The sequence below is a fragment of the Urocitellus parryii genome, unplaced genomic scaffold (assembly GCF_045843805.1).
Source record: "Urocitellus parryii isolate mUroPar1 unplaced genomic scaffold, mUroPar1.hap1 Scaffold_145, whole genome shotgun sequence".
Taxonomy (NCBI): domain Eukaryota; kingdom Metazoa; phylum Chordata; class Mammalia; order Rodentia; family Sciuridae; genus Urocitellus; species Urocitellus parryii.
Genome location: NW_027552032.1, coordinates 253,387 through 277,535, shown reverse-complemented (window position 1 = coordinate 277,535; position 24,149 = coordinate 253,387). Strand labels below are relative to the sequence as shown.

The 24,149-nt window shown below is 46.9% G+C and overlaps 1 protein-coding gene across 1 annotated transcript in view; it reads left to right on the top strand.

The window, feature by feature from the left end:
- The first annotated feature begins 4,081 nt into the window (after positions 1–4,081).
- The window catches only part of LOC144251651 (Fanconi anemia group A protein-like), a 33,024-nt gene continuing 12,956 nt past the window's right edge, over positions 4,082–24,149 (top strand). The window contains exons 1-9 of the mRNA XM_077794461.1: positions 4,082–4,163; positions 4,371–4,480; positions 4,679–4,772; positions 6,650–6,783; positions 6,903–6,998; positions 8,259–8,332; positions 9,288–9,400; positions 10,043–10,125; positions 23,376–23,558. Coding sequence (XP_077650587.1) covers positions 4,082–4,163; positions 4,371–4,480; positions 4,679–4,772; positions 6,650–6,783; positions 6,903–6,998; positions 8,259–8,332; positions 9,288–9,400; positions 10,043–10,125; positions 23,376–23,558 — 969 coding nt within the window. The remainder of the gene's footprint in view (positions 4,164–4,370; positions 4,481–4,678; positions 4,773–6,649; positions 6,784–6,902; positions 6,999–8,258; positions 8,333–9,287; positions 9,401–10,042; positions 10,126–23,375; positions 23,559–24,149) is intronic.

Below are 24,149 nucleotides of genomic sequence, written 5' to 3'. Positions count from 1 at the left end.
AAGTCCTAAAGGAGTTTTGGGGACCTACTTATGTGGGGAGCCACTCCAAATGCACACCCCTTTAAGTACTGATGCACCATGGGGATCTGAAAAAACCCTGTAGTCTGGCACGGTAGAGCCCTGACTTGTGACTCTTCCCTTGGTCGGATAACAAGGCATGGCCCTTGTAGTAGGCAGCACCCAGAGGTGTGGAGCTATACTCTCCTAATCCTTTGTAATCCTATCCCTTGCCTCATTTAAATGGCTTCTTCCCATAGACCCTAAGTTCAGAGGAACCATCACAAGACCCAAATAAAAAGATATTTCTCTGTCTCTGTGTGATTATTTCAGCCACCCAGTTCACTTGGAGTGATCCTGAGTGTTTAGTCGTGCAGTGTGACATACTTCTCTTTCTTGTTCTTCTATTGTCACGCTGAATGACTAGCATTTTCTTCCCATGATTGGTAGAGGCTCTGTCGGTCACTTTTGTAGTGATCTGGTCATTTTCGTAGTGGCCTTAGATGTTGCCCCAATCCTCAAAGTAGCAGAATGTGTCTTCATGCTAGGTGTGCCTTCCTACAGTCCCATGGATCAACTATGCTCACCTGTTCTGTTGTGCTATTACCCCTTTGCCCTGTTTGGGATGGAAGGTTTCATGGAAATGCCCTTTGTGTGCTGTGTGCCCACTTCTCTTGCTCTGCCTTTGGGCGTGGCCTTCCTAGATGTCAATCAACCTGCTGGCAGCAGACATTACAAGCTAGACTCAGCCCCCTGAAATCTGACCCCTGGCCTCATTTGAATGGCTTCTCCTCAATAAAAGGGTCAGCATGTGCTCCTCTCTCTTTTCTGCAGACTCTTAAGGTCAGAGGAGTTGTCAAAGAACCCCCCCCCCCAAAAAAAAAAGGCATCTCTGTCTCTTGTGTGGTTATTTTGTGCAGCCCAGTTCACCTGGAGTGACCCTGAGTGGTTTTGTCATGAGGAGCTCGACAGAGGACGGTTGACCAGCCCCTACAAAGACCTTGGCTTCTCTGCATGCTCCAGGGCATTGCCCTCTCCCACTCCTTCCTGATTCCCACTGCCCAGTTCCTCTTAGGCAGGGATCTCCAAAGTTTGGGCTTCCATTACCTTCACTCCTGAGTCTCAGCTCGCCTCCATTACCCCCCCTGCTAGTAGTCCAGACAAATTCCACGGATCCCTCTTACCCCGTGTCTGCATTAGAGATTCATCCCTCTATCTGGGACTTCCAAAAGCCCTCCACAGCCATCCGCCACTCTCCCTTGATAATACATCTCAAGGACCCCACCTATTTCGCAGTAGGACCCCAATACTCACTTTCTCTCCAGAGCCTCAGGGGTCTCAAACCTTTGATCTTCTCCAGAAAGGCCTCTGTGCCAAACGAACTCCCCTTTCAACACACCCAACCTAGCAGTCAGGAAACCAGACACTGCAGACTCATACAGGATCTTGCTTCACAATACAGCCGTAATCCCCTGTTATGCTCGTATTCGGGACTCCCAAAAGACCACCAATCAACACCAGCAAAGAGGTGTTGATGGTGAGCTAGCTCCATCCTCCGCATGCACACACAGCAACTGGTGATGCTGAGAGGCCCCGAGCCCAGGGTTTGCAGCAGTTTTATACATTCTTTGGAGAAGGCAGGGATCCCCACATACGTCATAACATCTCTTAGCAAATCATCACACACCATGGGGAAAATCAAATCACAACTCTAAAACATGATTAGCACATTCACTGGTGGGAACAGGTTGGGTAGAGGTGATTGGTTACTACAAAAGGGGTATTCATTTGAACTGATTGGTTTAAGCCAAGAGGGGTGTTCATGCTGAATTACACATGGTTTCCCAACACCATAAACTACTGGGAGGTCATCTGGCATCCCATGTATTTCCCTGTCTCATGCTGATCGGTGGCTGCCAGGGGGTTGCTATGGGTCCCCACCTAGCCTGACTGAGTCAGGGACACCTGGCGCAGATCTCATTTGTAGATAAACCACTCAACAGGGTGGGAATGTGCCTAGGAGTGCTTTGTTGGTCTTTCCAAGGACAAAGGTCATGTCCCTTTCCTTGGACAGGCTTTTCTCTGAGGTAGAGGCTGGTTTTTCACCCAATTCACCCAGGAGTTCCCAGCCCACATCCCGCCTCTCCATTATTCCCTCACACATCACTCATTTTTCGGTTTTGGATGCCTTCCTCTCCATTCCCTTACACCCCAATTCCAGAACATTTTCCTCTTCACCTGGACAGACACAGACACTCACACCTCTACCCAGTTAACTTGGACTGTCCCACCCCAAGGATTTAGAGACAGTCCCCATCTATTTGGCCAAGCTCTTTCTAGGGATCTGTCTTCCCTCTCACTCCCCCAATGTAAACTTATTCAACATGTAGATGACCTCCTCCTTGGCAGCCCCTCTTTACAGATCAGTCTCACTATAAGGCAACCCCTAGAGGACCTCTGACTTTGTGCATCTCCAAAACCTCAACTTTCAACCCTCCAAAGCTCCCCACTGATTCCTAAAGAAGACTCTTCTTGGAGAGAGGAGGCTACTACAAGGACTAACAGCCCCTGATGCCCAAGACGGAGACCTATGAGTCCTGATCAACTCCTCTCTCCCAGAGACTCTGCCCCCACCTAAAACCCTCCCTGATTCCCTTTACAGGAATGAACGTCTTCACCCCTAAGCAGCAGGAAGAAACTACAGAAGAAAGACCATCAGCCCCACCCCTGGTATCTAAAAAACAAAAAGGGAGGAATATTGGCATCAGATTCACCATTTTAGGTCGGGAGAATTTTTATCTAAAGGCTTCAAAGTTTCGATTATGAAGCAATGATACTTAACTTCCCATAAGAACATGTGTCTGCTAAACAATCAACCCCACCCCAGCTTAAGCTCCTAAACAGCTTGTGACCAACGCTACCCCGCTTCTGGCCCAACCCTACCCCGCTTCTGGCCCAACTCCTAAGCAGCTTTCCGTTTTGGACTTAAAAGATGCCAATTCCAGGACATTTTCCTCTTCACCTGGACAGACTCAGACACTCACACCTCTACCCAGTTAACTTGGACTGTCCCACCCCAAGGATTTAGAGATAGTCCCCATCTCTTTGGCCAACGGCTGCTCTCCACCAAGGGACAGGTTTGCCAGTTTGCCCCAGGTCACCAACAGTGAATCTCTTGCACAAGATTCAGGTGTGTGGTGTGCTCTTTGGACTGTGGAAGACTGCGAGTGTCCTTTCAGATGGATTACAGCAAAAGCTTTGCCCTCTGAACTTGCCTACAGCCAAATAAATCTTTTTCCTGCTGTCTTCAGGTCTTGTCTCATCTGTCCCCACCACACTATGGAGATAGTTGGCTAATCTTTTTCTAGCATGCAGAAAGCGCAGTTGGTGTATTCTGTAACTCTCCCTTACAGACAAAGGATGGATACACACTTCAGGTTGCCTGGGCCACTATTATAGGAAAAGACTATGATTGTTAGTTTTGGCATAAGCGATGGGGCCCTTTTTCCCTAGGTGACATTATGAGCTCTATTCTGCTCCCCTAACGTTCGAGTTAGGAGAGTCACGCCGTGGCACAAAAGCCCCTTGGGCCTGTTTTTCCAGAAATGAGAACTCAGCACAGCAACCCCAGGTAAGAGAAATGCAGAACCTGGTGTTGCAGGAGCTGGCCCGCCTTGCAGGGGAGGGCCCGGAGGTTTTCAGCATCTCTTGCTCTGGGTTTGTAGTGCCCGTCCTTTCCAGATCAGCTCTGGGTCCTTTTCGTCAGGAAAGACGCATTAGGGACGTCGCTGTTTCCTGGCAGGATGCCACTATCAATCCGCACCGCCCATTGCCCCTTCCAGCTTCCAACCCCGGGTAACTTTTCTCTCGTGGCGTGAGCGCTCGACGCTCCTGCCACCACCCAGATGGCCGCCAGCGCCTTTTTTCTGATGCCACTGCCAAGATGGCCGCTGCCCCAGGTTTCCGCCTTCGTGGGGTGTGGCCTGGGGACTTCAGCCCCGAAACACGCGAACCGGCCGCAGCCAATGAGAAGGCAGGCAGCGCGGGCTCGGAGAGCTAGCGCCTCGACGTCCTGGCGCTCACCATGGCGGGCTCGCCGCCTCCGGGAGCAGCCGCGGGTTCCGATCCGCTGCGCCGCCGGAGGTCCTGGGCCGAGCTGCTGGTAGGTGGGCGGACCTCCGCCGGCCCGAGCCCCTTCCCTGGGCGCTTCCCCACCGCGGCTGGCCGGCTCCGGCCTGAAGGGTCCCGGCGGCCCGGCCCTCCGCCCGCTGGGCCCCCGGCCACCCCGCGGGCGGTACGCCTCGTGTCCCCTGGGCCCGGGGCAGGAGCTCGCTGGGTCGACGTCTGGAAACTGATTTTCTCCTTTTCCTTAGCGGGAAGAGTCAAGAGGCAAAAATATAATCCTGAAAGGGGACAGAAACTGAAGAACTCGGCGGTGCAACTCCTGAGACGCCACCAGAGCCTGAGTGACCTTCTGCTTGAGGTGAGAGGAAGTCGGTGTGGCCTTGGCTCCCGGCTGCCTGGGGAGGAGAGCGGGGCGTCTCGGTGGAGAGCGCGGTTGAGGAGTGGGTTAACGACTCTCCCCAGGCTGCGGTCAGTCAGTTCCACTTTAAAAGTCTCAGGCCGGCCCGGTAGGAGTCTCTGGGTTTTGACAGTGGTGCACACCCTGCTTTGATTCTAGGTGGAAGATCCACTCTGTGAAAAATTGTGCTTCGACATATTGATTGATTGTGACAGTGACAAGGCCTCCACGGATGGTTCTTGTTCCTTCATAGGTGAGTTACACTTGGATTCTTAATTCATGGAGTTAGAGGATTTGTTATTTTATGATTTGGTGTGGGCTTGTTTTGCTGCTGTGTTTAGAAACTGACTGACTTGGGTAGGAACCAAGCTGATTTATGAAAGACCGCAGTGTGTGCTGCTCATCCACAGAGGTGCACAAGCAGAGGTTGTTGTGCCGGGAGCAGGCAGGAAGGCAGTGTGTTTCTAGGTGTGTGTCAGGGAGGAAGGAGGAGGGTAAGTGTGTTTCTAGGTGGCCACTTTCCTCCCAATTTGGGATAGTGAGATAGGGAAGGCTCTGGAGGAGATAACAAAAAATGTGTTAGATTTCTTCTTGTCCTTCATAGTTTTTTACATGACAGCTATTTTTGCAAATAGTGGAATTAACTGAATCACTAATTTGTTCTTAAGAAGTATAAAGGTAACCTTAGATAATAGGTCTGGCAGAATCTCTGATGCTGTGTGCCATTGGGAAATGATCCTGATTTTCACTGCCATAACTGGTTTTGAATCTCACAGATGATGAGTCACAAGTCCAGGGGCCAGGCATGGTTGTACATTCTTGTAAGGACTTTGGATAAGGCATGAGATCTTGTGCTGTTTATCCTTAATCACAGAAGTATGGACCCTCCACCCATTAGTAGTAGTAGTTGTTGTTTTTTATAACTTTATTTTTATTTATTTATTTATTTACTTATTTATTTATTTATTTATCTGGTGCTGAGGATCAAATCCAGGGCCTTGCACATGCGAGGCGAGCACTCTACCGTTGAGCCATAACCCCAGCTCCCATCCATTAGTTTTTAAATTTCTTTTTCTTTTCTTTTTTTTTAATATTTATTTTTTAGTGTACACAGTATCTTTATTTTATTTATTTATTTTTATGTGGTGCTGAGGATCGAACCCTGGGCCTCACACGTGCTAGGCAAGTGGTCTACTGCTGAGCTACAACCCCAGCCCCTAAATTTGTTTTTTTGCTGAAGAGATGGCTACCATGCTTTAAAAATTAAATAAGTAAATAAGATAAATGCATTTTAAATAAAAATAAATTTTTCCCTGGCAACAAATAGTTGATTTCTAATACTCTACTGAAGCCTCTAAAACCATCGCATTTGCTCACTTCATAAATATGTGCTTTCAGAATCTTGAAGATAATGATCATGTACTAGAACTTTCTATTTCTTCTCATAAATTAGTTTTTGAAGCTAAGGAAGTGACTGCTTGTAGGTGTTACCTATTTCCAGGGTGCACAGCGTTTCTCACTTCAAGGAAGGTAGACTAGAGACTGGTTGCTCAGGAGTAGCCTGGTGGCTGCCTGAGAGTCAGCATTGGGGTTCCTTCTGTTAGCCCTGCAGACTGACTCCACCTGTGGCCCTTGCTTCCACCAGGTGTGTGTGGCAGAGCATTGGGAAGCCCCTACCTATAAAGGCGGTGGGATGCTTCCATCCTACAGGTCATCTGGATGCTGAAGTAATCAGGAAGACAAACTGCTGCACCCATGAACGCTTAGTGGCTGGGCACTTACCTAGCATGGACGGCCATGGAAAGGAGAAGAGTAGTTGAAAGAGCCTGCTGGGGTTCTCATTCGGTGGTGCTGGCTGAACGGTGGAGATAGAGCTCTTTGTGTAGCTGTCAGCATATCTGCTCATCCTGCTTGCCTGTGCGTGTGCACAGCTCTGGGTTCAGAAATTACCTCTCATTGTAGTAGAGCTGCTTGGTCCATGAAAGTGTCTTATTTTGGGTATCATGTTTTTCCCTTTACATTTTCCCCCCTTTTGAAGACAGTTTTCTGTGTGCTGTGGCTTAAAAAGATATTTTAACTCAAATTGCTGATGTTTTCAGGAAAAGTTTTGTTTTTTGTTTTGTCTTTAAGGCTCTGCTTTTCAGGATCAGGCCTTGAAGGTGGGGGTTCCTGTGGGGAAACTGTCGGCAAGGACAGTTGCCTGCAGTATGAAGATGGTTTGTGAGGAGCCTAGCCATCCCGTGCTGCTCATCACCGAGCAAAGAGTGAGATGCCAGTTCCCCTAAATGTCACATGTTGTTGCTCATGAGTTTGTGTGGAAATAGCACACTGCTGTAGTTTAGGTAGTCTGCCTGTCTTCAAAAAAGATCTATTGTCCTTTCAGAAGAAACTGTCTTTCTTGCTTGAGATTGCTCAGTATCTTCTGGCACACAGCATGTTCTCCCGCCTCTCCTTCTGCCAAGAAGTATGGAAAGCACAGGTAACAACCCCAACTCTGGTCTTGTCCAGCAGTGCTCTGTTGATTTGGTTGGAGCCAGAACCCTGGGTTTTCTTGGGGATTCAGTTGAATATGTTGTTTAATGATAATGAAATAAAAGTTCATCAGATGCTCCTGTGCTGGGAAGGAAGAGCCTCAGTCCTTTTGCCAGTGTCTGCCCATTGTTGGCAATCTTTATTAGAATACAGTGCATCCCAGAAACAGGGTGGTCTGCCTTCTTGGGTATATTATCATGAAGTCTTTTTCAGTGTAGTAGTAGAGTATTTAAATATACTAAAAGTATTTTTTTGAATAATTCAAACTCTGTAGGTTTACAGATATTTTTCGTTTTGGTTTTTGGTACCAGGGATTAGAACCTAGGAACATTTAACTACTGAGTCACCTCCATGGTCCTTTTTATTTTTTATCTTGAGACAGGGTCTTGCTAAGTTGCTGAGGGCCTTGCTAAGTTGATGAGCCTGGCCTCAAGCTTCAGACCCTGCTGCCTCAGCCTCCCTAACCGCTAGGATTACAGGTGTGTACCACTGCACCTGGCAGTTTACAGATTTTTTTTGAAGTTTTGAAAGTGCTCAGTTACCATTTTGTGCTAACTGCCTGAGCAAGTGTATAAAAGTGGTAACTTCCATCCTTTTATCCTGCTTATGATCCCTGTGCTCATTGCATCTAATTTAGGACAAGGCAATGACATGCACATGAAAATTGCATTGTGTCATCTTCACAATTGTGCAGAGAAGGTGTGAGGAAAGGCTTCTTGGCAGCTGAAAGTTGCCTGGAGGTTGGGGGAGGGGAGGGGATAGCAGGTGGTGGGGGACAAGATCAGCATGGTCTGAGCAGGGTCCAGTGGAATGGTGTGAATGCCTGGCCAGTCCAGGGGGGCTTCCCTGGGGGAGGCTCATGAGGAAAGGCCTATGCCATGCATAAGAGTTTGACTTTGTCCCCAAAGCGATGAGGAGCCAGTAAAGGCATCTACAGAAGAGTTGGAGTACTAGGGATTAGAACCCAGGGGCATTTAACCACTGGGTTGCTGTGTTGGCTGCATGGAGCCAGGTTGGGGTGGCTTGCGAGAGCCTGACAGGCAGCAGGTTAGACTGTGGGAACGGAGAGAAGCCCCAGGACAGCAGAAGAGCCTGAAGGGGGGTAGGAACGTGAGCCCAAAGTGAGGCATCGGGCCATGTTTCAGTGGGCATGAAGTCGGCCTACGCTGGGACATAGGCACAGACTCATAGCACTCATTTTCCTCAGAACTCTCTCTTGCTTGAAGCTGTATGGTGTCTTCATGTGCAAAGTGTCGTGAGCCTACAAGAGCCACTGGAAATGTAGTGCACTAGTGAATCCATGTTGCTTTGACATTGCTGTTTAGTATGAATTATTTACTTCCAAAAGCACCTGGAGAAGCAATTGCCTCATTGTTTAACGAGAACATTAGTTGTTATTGAAATCATGTGTGATTTTTTTCCACACCACCTGAATCCAAATGGTGGTGTGACAGTGGCTCACACTGATTAAAAAAGGTCATATCTTTTTCTTATTTCAAAAAAAGCCTGGGCTATGGGGTGGCTCAGTGTCCTCGAGCTGCCTGGAACCTGTGAGTTCCTGGGTTCTGTATGCAAAACTAAACAAAATCTCTAGATGAATTAAAGAGGAAAATGTCAATACATAAAAGCCAGCCCTGGGAGGACTTTCGTGATTTTGAAGTGGGAAGCCTAAACGTGACAGAGCCAGAAGCTATACATGGGTAGTAAACTTCACTACATGAAGTTTAGTGTGCACCTAATATACCTTGAGATGAGTGGAAATGAAAATAGTCTTCCAGAATCTGTGGAACACAGCTAAGGAAATGTTTAGAGGGCAATCCATATTTGTAAAAGCCTATATTTCAAAAAAGAATGTTATCAATCTAGGCTTAACCTCAGAGACTAGAAAGAGAAGAGCAAGTTAAGCCAGATGGAGGGAGAAAGTAATAAGGGTTATAGCAGAAACCAGTGAAGTAGGAAACAAAGACATACAGAGAGTATGTGCAAAGGAGCTGCACATGTCCCGTATGTGTCCCATCCCTGATCCCTACAGTGTTCAGTGCAGATAAGTGAACCATTTGAAATTGATTGTTTCTGGGTCATTTGCAGCCAGGCAGAACCCTGTAGCTGGTCCATGGACTTTTGGAGCAGAAAGACTAGGCTTCACAGTGGAGTGAGGGTTGCAGAAAATTGCCAAGTAAGGGGAGGCAGCCATGGGGTCAGGCAGACCCAGATCCACTGTGTGCTGTATCCCCAGCCATCCTGACATGCGGGCCGTGGTGGCGTGGCTCTTCAGGAACCTGCGCCTCCTGTGCCAGCAGATAGACACCTCCTGCCCATACCTGGACATCGCTAGGGCTGTGCTCTCTGGTATGTTCATAGTTCCTGAGAAAAGTACCTTGGGGGCGCTGGGGTTGTGGCTCAGTGGTAGAGTGCCTGACATACATGAGGCCGTGGGTTTGATCCTCAGCACCACATAAAAATAAAATAAAGATATAATGTCCAACTGAAAGTAAAAAGTAAATATTTAAAAAAAGTTCCCACTGCCAGTGGGAAGCTGAGCATCCGCCATGCCTGTGAGCGTGGGGCCCAGCAAGTTCCTGGTGTCCTGAATTTGCTTTTAGCCTCAGCAGTTGGAGGGGGTTGGCAGAGGCTGCATTTTCCATTAGTGGCCAGCTCTGTCTGCTCTGTGAGCCTTGGTTGCCTGCATTGCCTGGAATCCTCCCTTGCAAAAAGCTCCTTCCTGGTGGGATGAGCTGCATGTCCTGTATTTGCTGTGGGGGGACCATCCATGAGCCATCCCTTGAGATCTACTTCTTTGCATTAAGAGAAAAAGCCCTTAATATAAATTTGATGTATGCTAAGTACTTCCAAAATAGAGTGAGGGTAAGTCTGGCTTGGTGAGTGCGTGTATGTTGATAGGAATGGGGCTGGGTGGCCCTAGGGATCTGTGTGAGTCACAGCTGCTTGGAGACCATATGTGTGTAAATACTTTGGTTTGTGGTTTTCCAGATTTTGTGGAGCTGTTGGTTTCACAGGGATTTCAGGAAAACTCGGATCTGAGAAGAGTGGAGGAGACTGGAACAATGTCCCAGGTAGGAGGGACAGCAGAGCAGGGAGCTGCCCGACTCAGCCTCCTAGCAGCAGTGGGCTGGGGCCTGAGGAGCAGGCCCCACCAGGTCTTGGCTCCTTTTGGAACTCCTGGGCTAGTGGCTGCCATTTGTTCTGTGTCCACACTTGTAAGTTTTGCGTAAGGAAATCATTTTCTGCGAAGTGACCACTGAGGGTGTCCTGAGTTTCCAGAGGTCTCCAGGGCAGGGGTCTTCACAGCAGCACAGGTCTATCCTGGCAGCACAGGAGGGGAGGGGGTGCAGCCAGAGCGGGGGCTGTGGGTCCCGGCCTAGACCTTGCGGGGACATGCCTGGGTGTCATGGTGGGCAGCATTGGGGGATTTCTAGGTTTGTGAAGGAATTTTGGAGGTGCTCTTCTTTGTAGAGGTGACAGGTGTGTCTAATGCGAGTGCGTGACTGCCCAGACACTGCCGAGTGACATCCCTGTGCTCTGTTCTGACAGGTGGCTGCTGAGGTGCTGCAGAGCATGCTCTCATGTAAGTCAGTGGCCCCTGCAGCTGGGAACACTTGGCTGCTCAGGAGCCTTCCCAGCTTTCCGGCCTTGTCCTGGCAGTAGCTGGCCGGCGTGGTGCTGCAGAGCCCCGTTCAGTGTGGCTGCACAGTTAGCTCCAGGGCTGCACAGTGGTGCAGCTCACTGCAGCATCAGCAGCCTGCTTGTTGTGAGGATCTGGGGACCCAGTTCAGTGGCAGAGCACTTCTAGCTTGTGCCAGGCCCTGGATTCCATCCCCAGAACCACAAAAGAAAACAAAAAGCTGGCAGGCCTCGGTGTCCTCAGGGTAGGTAACTGGCTGGCTGGACCTAGTGCCATGGGATTTAAGGGCCTGCAGAGGCCTGAGACTCAGAAATTGACCCCTTTTCCCAGAGCACTTGAGGGTGTGTGCTGACAGACTGTTAGTGCCTGCTGAGTGCTGCTTCTGCCCTGTGTTGTCAGTGGCACTTGACACTTTGGCTGCCGGCCTTCAGGAGGAGTCCTCCGATCATAGGGTGGTGAGCTGCTGGTATGTGGGCAATTTGGGGAAGGGTCCATGCTCATAGGGAGGCCAGGGGCAGAAGCCTTTGAGTGGAGGCCTTCCCATGGTATTGAAACCCTTCTAGGGTAGCAACCCCTGGTCCAGGGCACCATTCTCTCCTTCATCTTCTGAGAGCCAGTAGGAAACACACCCCGTACTCCTGCTTCTGGAGTCCCTCAGGAAATGGGGCCTCCTGACGTGAGCTGAGCCCCATGGCTTCCTCCTCTCTTTGCTCTCAGACCCTACCACAGAGCTTCCCAGAACATGCTGCTGCTGTTGGTCCTCCCGTGTGGCCAGCCCCACACTGCTCTCTGGGTCCTGCTCAGATCTGCCGTTGTCAGGCTTGGTCAGGGTGGCCTTCTCTTTCCAGGGCTCTGTAGACTCACAGAGTTGAGCGTGGGAGGTGGGGGTAAGGATGTGCTTCAGTGCACAGTGGGTCAGGGCCTTGAGGGTGGAATCCCAAGAGGACAGGTAGAGGCCCCCATATTTCCAGGTCTTCTCAGTCTTTTTTTTTTTTTTTAGAGAGAGAGAGAGAATTTTTTAATATTTATTGTTTAGTTTTTGGTGGACACAACATCTTTGTTTGTATGTGGTGCTGAGGATCGAACCCCGGGCCACATGCATGCCAGGCGAGCATGCTACCACTTGAGCCACATCCCTAGCCCTCTTCTCAGTCTTTTAATTGTTTTCCTCTTGATTTTTATCTCTTACAAGGGGCTTGATGTGCTGAATGACTCAGTGTTTCTGTTGCAGTGGTTAAAACACCATTTTGTTATTGAGTTACATGTGATGGTAGAGTGTACTTTGACATACTATGTGTACTCACATAAGAACACTGGGAGGTTATGTTCAATTCATCCTACTGTCTTTCCCATCCCCTTCCCTTCCCCTCACTCTCCTGTCCAATCCAGTGAACCTCCACCCCCTCCACCACCCCCATTGTGAGTCAGCATCTGCATATCAGAGAGAACATTCTGCCTTTAATTTTTGGGTTTGGCTTATTTCACTTAACATGATACATTCCATCCATTTCCTGGCAAATGCCATAATCTCATTCTTTATGGCTGAGTAATTCTATTGTGTATATGTGCCACATTTTCTTTATGCATTCATAAAGGGCACCTAGGTTGATGACATAGCTTAGCCATTGTGAATTGAGTTGCTATGAACATTGATGAGGCCATGTTGCTATAATACGCTGATGTTAAGTCCTTTTGGGTACAAAATTAGGAGTGCACCACGTTATTTGTGTGTGTGTATATGTGTGTGTGCGTATGTGTGTGTGTTAGTCTGCCCAAGTTGCCAGAGCAAAATATAGTGGACTGTGTGGCTTAGCAGACATTTTCTCACAGTTCTGGGTCTAAGCTGGAGTTTGAGGGCCAGCAGGTCTGGCTTCTTGTGAGGACACTCTCTGTGACCCTGTAATGAGGCCCTGTCTGTGCACCTCAGGTAGGCTCCCCACTGAGCTAGGCTGGCAGGTCCGGCCCAGACGGCCTGTTGGGCCAGATCTCTGAGACAAGCTTCCTGAGTCGGGTGGCTTGCTGTGCTGTTTCTTCTCATGTCTGTGTTTGGCTGTAGTACTTTAAGTTCAGACATTCTCTCATGGGAATGGCCAGGCTCCTGCTGGCCCGGCTGCAGTGTGCTCTGTGGAGAAGGCTGGCAGGGGTAGGACTTAACTGCTGGCCCCTTGGTTCTTGCCCCCTCGTTGCCATGGCTGTGGGTGCCTTACCCATGTTGGGGAGTCTTGCAGAGTGGCAGGCGGACCCCAGCCTAGGGACATCTGCCCCATGCTCCTTCCCTGTTCTCTCGGAGTCATTGGCTCTAACAAGAGCACAGCTGCCACAGCCACCGCACATGCCGGGTGCTATGCCCTGGTCTGCTCCTGGTGGCTGAGGCCTCCTGGCTGCCCATTTCTGCTCAGTTATGGCCCATCCTCCTTATCTGGTCTCGCCTCCAGCCTGCCTCTGCACTCTCGGCTCCTCACTGCTTCATTTCTGTCTTGATAAGACCATTTTCCTTGGATCCCACTCAAAGCCTAGAGCTGGCCAGGTGCAGTGGCCATACCTGTGATTGTAGGGACTCGGGAGGTTGAGGCAGGAGGATGCAAGTTCAAGACCAACCTGGGCAACTTAGATCCTGTCATAAAATGAAAAATAAAAAGGACTGGGGGGGGGTGTAGTCAGTGGTAGAGCACCCCTGGTTTCTATTCCTTGTATCAAAAGAAGAAAGAAAAAACAAAAACCCCTGCAGCTTCATGGCCTGACCAAGAAAGCGCTTTTAAGAATAAAGAAAGGAATGCCTGCGAGACCCATGGTGCGAGGACTGGGCCTGAAGGGGCAGCCTTTCCTCCTGAGAGTCTCCCTCTGCTGTGCTCAGGCTTGGTGTGTTCCAGGCTCTCCCGTGTGGTAGGGTTTCTGCGGATGCGCTGAAGAGGTTCCTCAGCCACACCCTGACCCAGGTTCTCACTCACAGCCCTGACTGAAAGGTGGGCCCAGCACCTTGGCCCCTGTGCACTCTGGGGCAGCTCCCTGGGCCCTGATGGATTCATGGCTCTGTCCTCTACAGGAACTTGGGCCCTGAGACCTGAGGGTGCAGCTTAATGCTCTGAGTAACCCTAATCCTAACCCTAACCCTAAACCCTAAACCCTAAACCCTAAACCCTAACCCTGAGCCACAACCCCAGCCCTGAGAAAGTCTTATGAGAGAATTATGGAAACTGTAGGTCTAATAAGAAAATGAGATTTTGATGGAGAATAGGAATGTCAAGTCTAATGGCCAGGGAAAGACAGTAATATGGGACTGTTTACCATAATTCACTGTAACCAGTAGTTACAAACATCCATGGTGTATACCTTCACGATTGCACTGATTGCCTTCTGCTGTCTCTTCGGAGTCTACCCAATTAAAATGCATATATATTTTAATATTTGTATTACTAGGCCTGGCAGTCTCAGTGCTGAAAAACTGTTAAATGATGATTTGAAGTTAAAGCATTTGAACAAAATTTCTAAGACTAATATTTTTTTCCAATGCATTAATCAGAGAGGGGGAACTCTTCTTATAGGTGCATTATGGGTTTGCTTTGTAATTCTAAATAATATTCTAGGTGTCAGTTCTAGACAGATGTTGGTAAGACTTATTCCTATTTTGACTTAGCCCCAAAGCAACTATTGAGCCCCACATTACTTGTATTTGCTCTAGAATAGTCATTTTTAAGGGAATGATTAAAATAAACATGGGAGGAGAGATTTCAGAAATCTTATAAATATGTTTTCTCATTCAGGAATAGAAAATAATAGTTTCCCAAAGTTGGATTCCCCAGGGTCTTCCTCCCAGCTCTTTGGGCCCAAGGTGAACACAGACCCTTCCTCAGACTTCCAACATTATTGTCATGCCACCTTTTTGCTTCAGGTCCTTCCCACTGAGTCTAAAACTTAACCTCTTTCCAAAGCACCATGTTTGGGATGAGACAGTCAGGAATATGATAAAAATTCCCTAATTTCATATCTCTAGCAAAAGTTACTGAACTAATACTGTCTTATGAGACCATGCATTGAGTGCTTTAATCCTTCCCATTGCTCTGTGGAGGTGCTGATGCCCTACTATGTGTTGAGAAGATAGAAGCCAGGAGTGTTCAGTGACATGCCCTGGGCCCTGGTAAGAGCAGACATTTGAACTGTGTCTTCTTATTTCCAAGTCCAGGAGTCATGTGCCTTCTCTGGATCTTCATTCTTATCTATGGGATGGAAATGGCACCTACTCAAAGGTTGAAGGATTCAATTAATGTTTCAAGAGTCATGGATTCTGACTCATAATGGTGGCTCAGTTGGTGGGTGGTTATATTATTCCATTTCTCATGCCTCACAGAGACAGTTTGACCTACAAGAACTGTTCTTGGGTGCCATGCCTTAATCACATTCGTATACCCCACAGATGGCATAGTAAGTACTTGTTAGACAATTTGCATATTGTCAGATACTCGTCCACCATGGACTTGGAGGAAGGAGAGTCAGTGAACACAGATATTGTAGCATTTTTCACCCCCAAAGCTGAGTGTGATTTCGGTGTTGCTATATACTTTGCATGGTATAATAATATGTTCTTGATCAAAAAGTTTGACTAAGATGCATTAGAAATTACATCTTCAATGCACTAGAGGAGCTTATTGGTTACAAGAACCCTGCAGTAAATCTTTCTGTAATGTAAATATAATTCATTTGTTTTTATAAATTCAGAATGTTTTACATTCTTAAATCTGGCACATGTACTCATGAAAATGACACTGTTAAATATTATGGTTGTGAAATCCATAAATAAGAGATTTATTCCTAGTGCAGCCAGGTTCCAGTGACAGGGGATTTATGTACTGTGGGCCGATTACTATAACCACAGAAACCTCTAGATCTGCATTTTGTCATACTTGGCTTGCATGTAATTTCTTATTTAAAAAAATAAAGAGTGGAAACTCTGTACATAACAGCTCATTATTATGAAGAACAATTGCAAAGCTGAAGTGCTATTTTTAAAAAAAAAGCCTAATTATTTTATTTGTCCTACTGAGTTCTCAGTAAATGAATTATAAGTGGGTCTTTTTTCACTGATAAACTAATATTCCTGAAAAGGCTTGTCTCCTAAATCATAATCTAACCCTTATATAATGCATGCGGGGGATTTGCAGAATTATCCTAGCCTGCTTGGAAACTGGGATGCAATAAAACTGTCCCTGTAGTTCTCCATTAATTGCAGCAGATCTCATGCTGGCCTGAGCTGGCTCCACCACAACAGGGTGTTTCTGCTTCCAGACACAGCGGCTGGACAAGTCTCAGCATGCCACAAGCTCCTGACCTGGTGGGCTGCTCTTTCTGCCCTGTCCTCCTGGATTCTGCTGTGTCACCAGTCGGGCCCTCCCTGTGGCCTGAATCCTTCTGTCCTCATCTTCCACCCCACGCTGTCTCTCTCCAGTGCTGATGGCCCTACTGGGCCACTCACAGGCTGGACACTCAGTTCAGCAGGTTTGGGGAGATGGCACCTCTTTTGTCCTGTTCTCCCGCCCTCACAGGCTCCTTCCCCACTTGGTGGCCCAGTTGGTCTGCCCATGTTCATCTTCCACTCCAGTGAACACTGATTTTCCTTGTAGGTGGCCCCATTGCCCAGCCTATTTGAGCAAGTTCATAGCTGTTGTACTTTCCCGCTGCCCTCCTTCCCCCACCAACAAATGCTGCCTTCTCCCTTCCCATTATGAATCCTACTAGGCTGAGGTAGTCCCTCTGACACCCATCACTCAATGTCACACCTCAGCTCCCGTCTCTGAAGTTTTCTCCCCAAACTCAATGGCTGACCTCTTAGCAAGGAAGGTTCCCAAAAGTTGGACAGAGAAGCTGGGTTTCCATTTCCTCTCCATTTTCATTTCAGCTACACCTGAAGGGTTTGTAGCTCTTCACCTCTTCCTGCTTTTCCTCGGGTAGTTGTTTTATCTGCATGCACCTCTTCCTAGACATGCTGTAGCCCCCATTTCCCTTAGTTACTTTTGTAGGCATCAGCCTCTGTTCAGAAAGCAGACTGCCATGGTAGCCAGCAGCTATGGGGTCACCTGCTTCCCTTCCCAGTGAGTGCACGAGGCCAGGCTGTTTGAGAGGAGCATCAACAAATCAGCAGCTGACAGCAGCAGGCCAAGCTCAAATCAACTTTGCCCTGTTTGGGTGTCCAGGGCTTAGGGAGGTCAGTCAGTGCCTGGACCTGCCACAGACCAGGTCTGGATTCTGCTTGTGGTGGTGGTGGATGACTGTGCCTGGCCCTCTTCTCTCTGGTGGGGGTATACCTGGGGTCCTTTCGGTTGTAGCAGGGCTGCTCAGAGCCTTCACTACACAGAGTGCAGTGCCTGCCAGGCCTGTGGATGCAGATCCTTCTCTCCAGAGCTTTCTAGATCAGCTGTTCCCAGGCCACATTTTGGAGAATCTCATTTCTTCTCATATTTGCATTTTAAAATATAAATATGGCAAAACTGAAACTTTTCTACAAATAAAACATCAAGTAAAAGCTTCTCATTAGTATGTCCTGTCATGTTTTCATACAAAGATGTTAACAATGGTTTGTTGTAAACACTTGTGTGGAAGGAAGAGTCCTCATTCCAGGTGCCATCTGGTTCCCATGCACATAAGGTTTTCTGGACACATTTTCATGGTGAGCAACTCTGGGGAGACTGCCTTGCTTTCTTATTGTCTGCAGTGAGGAGACTGTTTATTCTCTTATATGCAGAAAAAAATTCCAAGTTCAAGAGAAATGGCTTCTTTCTCAAGGCCATTGAAAATATATTTTCATCCTATAAATTACAAATGAATGTTTCTCCCTGAATAGCTCAAGAAAATGAATATTATTTAGGGTAAAGGTTGAGCAGAAAAAAATTGAAATAATGAAACATAAAATGAAATCTTACAAATAATTCTAATGTCAATTTTTATGAACATAATGCACATCAAAACAGCTCATACTGATGAACCAGAGCTGGTCTGTTTGAAGTGAGGATAGCCAGTCCCTTGCTGCACTCCAAGATCCCAAAGTGACTATTCACATAGATGCCTGCTTAGGCCTCTGGCCTAGTGGTCACTTTGAAAAGTACAGGTTCAGTATGACCTGGTGGTGTCCACCTTTAATCCCAGTGACTGGGAGGCTGAGGCAAGAGGATTGGAAGTTTCAAGGCCAGCCTCCACAGCTTGGTGAGACCCTCACAATTTATTGAGACCCTATCTCAAAAAAGGACTGGGGTTTAGCTCAGCAGTAGAGTGTCCTGGGTTCCATCTGTGCTAGAACCTGGTGGTGTCCACCTCTAATCCCAGTGACTGGGAGCCTGAGGCAAGAGGATTGGAAGTTTCAAGGCCAGCCTCCACAGCTTGGTGAGACCCTCACAATTTATTGAGACCCTATCTCAAAAAAGGACTGGGGTTTAGCTCAGCAGTAGAGTGTCCTGGGTTCCATCTGTGCTACCAAAAAAAAAAAAAAAAAAAAAAAAAGCTCTGGTTCTAGGATATAATGACCAGCCAGAACCAACTAGAACGGTTAAAGTTTTTTTTTTTTCATTCCAACCCATTTTATTTGGCCTCACGTCAGAATTTATAGGTTGGATTAATTTCCAAGTTCAAGGCAATAATACAGAGCACAGAACAAGACTTTTTACTTTATTTACTGGAGGATGTAAACCACCAGTTGATTGACATCCTTGGGTAGTCTCTACCAGTTTTCTCCTTGGTAACTGCCTGACTGGAGTCCATGCCTGTGCACAGTGTGAGGGAGCAGTCTCCAGCCACCTTCGTTGCAATCCTTACTCAAGTTTGAACTTGGGCTGAGAAGGTGGTGAGGCTGTGGTCCTCTGGCTCTTAATTAGAATCTGTACTTCATCAAACTGTCCTGACCCTGGTTATTTTTTTTTAAAGAGAGAGTGAGAGAGGAGAGAGAGAGAGAGAGAGAGAGAGAGAGAGAGAGAGAGAGAGAGAGAGAATTTTTTTAATATTTATTTTTTTAGTTCTCGGCGGACACAACATCTTTGTTGGTATGTGGTGCTGAGGATCGAACCCGGGCCGCACGCATGCCAGGCGAGCGCGCTACCGCTTGAGCCACATCCCCAGCCCTGACCCTGGTTATTGATGTGCAGGTAGAATTTGCCTCTACGTAACTTCAAGGCCACACCAGCTGTGCTCTGGCAAGTCTGCTGTGTCCACCGCACCCTCCGATGCCACCTCCCCTCTCCTCCCCTTGATGATGTTCTTATTCACACTTAACAGTTTGACTCACATGCCAGGAATGATGTCAGCCAAAATAAAAAAGGGCCCTTTTTTTTGTTTCATCACAAAGTATTGTTCCAGACAGTTACCCTAGAACCCAAATTATCATCTTTGGGAAAGGAGCAGAGGCCCCATCACTTGAAGTAAGGGGTAAAAGGGCAGAAATTCCCTTCTTTAATAATAATCAGGGAAATGTGAAAATTTTGTTCATTTAAAAAAGGTACATTAAAAAAGGTTAGTCTGACCATATGTTTCACATCTCTCAAAAATTTTTAAAGTAGTTTTGTAAATAAAAAAATAAGGGCTGGGGTGTGGCTTGGTGGTAAAGCTAGCATGCAGGAGACCCCAAGTTTCATCCCAGTACTGAAGAAGAAAGAGAAGGAAGAATACAATGTATTGCTAAGAAAATTCAAGTAATACCAAGAAGTAACAAATGAAAAGTAACATTCTCTGCTTCTCCGGCTACTACCCCAGGAGGACTCCCCAACATTAAACACTCCTGGCCTCCCGCTATGGGGTCCTCCTCCGGATGAGCCTGAAGCCCAAGCCTGTTGGATGCTGCTGTGGTACAGGTGATCTGCCCAAGGTGCCTTCCAGCTGAGCCCTTGCTACCCATGTCTGATCACCCAGGCTGTCCCCTTCATTTGTGCTGGACTCTCCTCTCACCCTGTGTGCCTGAAGTTTGCCTGCATCCTGTCTTGGATTTGGATGGTAGACCCTTTTGTTGTTGTTGTTTATGTGTAATTTCACTCTGTATTAGCCATTATATATTAATCCTCTACTGTGAACAATTATTCTTACAATTAAATGGAGTTAATCCTCAAATTGGTTATTTGACATTGTTTTTCCGGTCATTTCTCCATAGTTGTACTTCACTATCCAGCAAATTTCTGGAGAGGGATGTTTATAGTCTTGGGGCTTGGGGTTTGTATGGTTCATTAGCCTTTTTGGTTTTTGTTTGTTTGCATTTTTAAAACTGTGTCCTTTGTACTGGAATGATAATTTAGGTAGATATAAAATTCTGAGCTCACACTTGAGCATTGTAGTACTCGACTTTCATTTTTTTAAAATTTATTTTTTACTTATAGGTGGACACAAGGTCTTTATTTTACTTTATGTGGAGCTGAGGATCGAACCCAGTGCCGCCTCATGCATGCTACACGAGCGCTTTACCTCTGAGCCACAACCCCAGCTCTCCACTTTAGTTTATATATATAATTTAAGTTGTTGATAGACCTTTGTTTATTTATTTATATGTGGTACTGAGGATCGAACCTAGTGCCTCACACTTGCTAGCCAAGTGCACTACCGCTGAGCCCCAGCCCCAGCCCTTTTTTTTTCAATTTAATTTTTTTAATTAGCTACACATGACATTACAATGATCTTGGCAATTCAAACATTTGAATCATTGGGGTATAATTTCTCATTTTTCTACATAGCAAGACATTATTAAAAGAAAGAAATCTTCACTTTTAATCCCTTCTTCCACAAACATCTCACCACACATTTTTGGATTCCTAGGTTATGTAGTCAGATATGTGAGGTAACTAAACTTATACTTAATACCTACCCTAGGATCTTGACTTCAATATTAACAGCATTTAACTGACTCAGCCTGGGATTCTCCAAAACTCCTAAATATTCTTTTAGATTTTCATTTCTTCCCTATTTATATAGAAACATATATTTCTTATTTAACATTTATTGAGCACTTCTGTATACTACATGCTACAAACTGGGGCAAGATTAGCAAATAAGCCAGAGTTTCTACCCCTGAGGGTTTTAATAGACTGTTGGATCTGAGAGGACAGATGAGAACAAATGAGTTAGTTATTTTATCCTGTGTTTGCTTTGGTAGGCAATTTTACATGTGAGTTTTAATTAATAAAAACATATTTGTAATTTTAAGTTCTGATTAAAAGTACTGGTAGCTCTTATTCATTTTTTCCTACTGCTGAAGGTCTATATAAAAATCTATATTTTAATTGGGTCCTGGAGACGGACTTTTAGTTTTAGGACTTTGTCAATGTTTTCCTGCCAATCTCTCCTATGAAGTAGGATTTGCTATGACTAGAAGCAGTGTTCTTGGGGAAGACCATTTCCCAATTCAGTTTTGAGTAAACTCCTAAGTACATTTGGGGCTGACATTCTCAGGCATATTTGGGCATTTCACATAGTCAGTGATCAGAGAAATATATATACACAATGGAAGTTAGGCTTAATTTTGGGAAGATGCCAATTCAAGAGTGCAATTCCATTCTGCTAATCAGTCAGGTTACACCCAGGTCTCCCTAAGGCTGACAATAGCTACTGCTGTTACTCCAGAACAGTTTCCCCCTTCCAGCTATATTGATATCTTGCCTACTTATCTTCACTATCAAACTCATTTTCCTTCTCCTTTACATCCTGTATCTGGGAAAAGCATTATCATGCCTCAAGGAATTGCTGATTCCTTGATCTACTTTTCCTCTTTCATCTAAGCAGTTACCAATCTCAGTGTCCAAGCCCATCTTTTATGTATTTCCACAGCTTCTGTCTGAGTTCTTCCCAGTTCAGGAAACAAATTCTGATTTCCATTTCCCCTGCCTCTATACATGTTGCTGTGTGTCTGGAATAGCTTTAAACCTGTAAATGTGAGAAATTTCCTCTTCTGCACCTGATTAAATTAATGTTTTTGTCCTCCAATTCTTACACTAGTTGTTAGTTTCTTCTTGGAAGCCTTCCCTGATCACCTGTGGGCTGATATTTGACTCACAGTCCCTCAGTTGTGAATCTACAACACTCTGCTTGTCATATTGGATCTTAATTCTCTTTACTTGTTTCTCTTTATCCTTCAAATCCTTGCACAGGAGCTGGCCCATGGTAAATATTTACTGGTTGATGGGTTGGTTGGGCTTGTTAATATCTCTTAGTCTTTTCTGGTCCCAATTTCTTCCCTTGGTTTTCAGTTCCTTTTTTTGTGTTTTGTTTTGAGCTCTGGCGGGAACAGAACTGTGCTTGTTTTATTTCTCCTTCATTTTAACTCCTGGCATGTTAACCCCCAGGATGGCCACCTGCTCACTTGAAGGAAGTGTGTCCACTGTGGTGTGGCTTGTCCACCAGCCTGGCTGTGTCCCCTTGAGAGCAGAGGCCCATCTTGGGGCAAGGAGACAAGAGTACACAGATCCCACCCATGCTCCCGCTTTCTGCCTCCTCCCTGCCCGGGGCTGTCTGGAGGACAGGTGGAACCCTGCTGCCCACTGACAGGCCTGCTCAGTCTGTGGGGAAGCCCCAGCCACTGATGCCTAACTGGAGCGTGGGGACCATGTTGGACAGTGTTCCCAAACCTTTTAGGTGTGGCCTCGATGTTAGCATCTGGACCATTGTAGACAATATATTGGGACAGAGTCTTTGGCTTGGTCAGAGCTCAGGTGGGAATCGAGAGTTGTGCAGGTACCCAAAGGCTGGCACCTTGCTTTTTATTTTCCTAATCTTCAGGTCAGAAGGTCTCCATACAGTGGACAAAAACCAAGTAAAGCAAACTAGTTCTGGTCACTTTGCTGGTATCCTGGAAGCTCTAGGCTTTAAAACACAACTAAAATCTGATCTCAGGTTAGCTGGAAGTTCCAGTGTGCGAGACAGAGGCTGGTGGTAGAGCTGATTTGATTTTCTCTGAACAGCAGGTCTGGGTAAGCACGTGAGGCTCTGAGTCTTAGAATTGTACCAGGTCGAGGAGGGCAGTGGGGGAGGTCCCCTGTGTTTCAGTTCCTGCAGATGCTCCCCATGCTGTCCTCCAGGAGTTGCTTCCCAGTTTGGACTGACGGACAGGGTGGACGTTCTCAGCTTGGCCCTCTGCCTCCCTGTGTGATCTCAGTAGCACCTCATTTAGGCTCTCAGCACAAGGATACTGCAGGTGACTTAGGCTTACAACCAACTTAAAGTGACTTGCCCAAGGTCACACAGCTGGTGATAAAAATCAACCTGTAAAGAGTTTGATAACCCCTTAGGGTTGACTCTACCCAACGTCTCAGCCTGGTAGCAAAAAGTGCAGGAGGCCCTCCAGGGCCCAGTGTGGTAGCACACACCTGTGATCTCAGCAACTCAGGAGGCTGAGGCAGGAGGATCACAAGTTCATGGCCAGCCTGGGCAACTCAGGATGTTAACCCCCAGGATGGCCACCAAAATAAAAATTGAAGATGCCTGGGGAAGTAGCTCAGTGGTGGAGCACCCCTGGGTTCAGTCCCTAGTAACACCACCACCAACAACAACAACAATGAAAGGGTCCTTTTGAATATTTTTGTTTTTATTGCCATTACTTTTCAGATATTCAGGTCCAAAGTTTATATTGCTGTTGGTGAGGAGAGGGATTCACACTTTTAGAAAACCTGTTGAAGAAGCTCTCTGAGACTGTAAGTGCCTTGATTTAACAAGTGTTGTCTTTTTGTCCAGGTGCACTTAGAACTACCTCCCAGCTCCTTCATGGTGCAGACCCAAGAAGACTTCGACCTGCTGAAATCCAGCAACATGAGAAGATACGAAGTCCTCCGGGAGATCCTCTTGGCCCTGGGTGTCAGCTGTGACCTGCGAGAAGCTCCTGCCTTAACGCCCCTGTACCTGCTGTTGGCTTTGGAGGTGAGCACCTCATACTCCGCTCTGTGGCTGTTCCCATTGGCTTTGGTGTTGATTTTTATCATGATTTTCCATTTCTGCGTTGACTTTGAGTTTAGGAACCCTCTTACTGATGTGCGGGTGTCTCTGACTTGTTTTGGTGTGCGTAGGTAAGGGAGGTGGAGAAGACTGGAATTCAGGAGGTGTCAGGTCTGCAAGTTATGACCCTTTTTAGGGGGAGGATCCCTGTTGTGTGTGTCGAGAGTGAACAGTGCCCCTCCACATCTGTGGGCTCTAAATCTGAGGGTGTAGCCAGCCAACTTCAAAAAACAGTGGAGAAATTAATTGTCTCTACTGAGCACGTGCAGGCTTCTCTCCTGTCCTCACTCCCTAGACAACACAGTGTGATACTACTCACACAGCACTCACATTGTGGGAGGTGTGCAGGTCATCTGGAGTTCATTTAGGGGATTCAGAGGATGTGCGTAGGTTAAATGCAAATACTCTGTCCTTTTCTATGAGGGACCTGGGCACCTGTGGACCTCAGTGTGCATTGGAAGGCAGTGCTGGGCCCAGTCCCCCATGGATCCCAAGGGATGGCTACATTTGGGAACC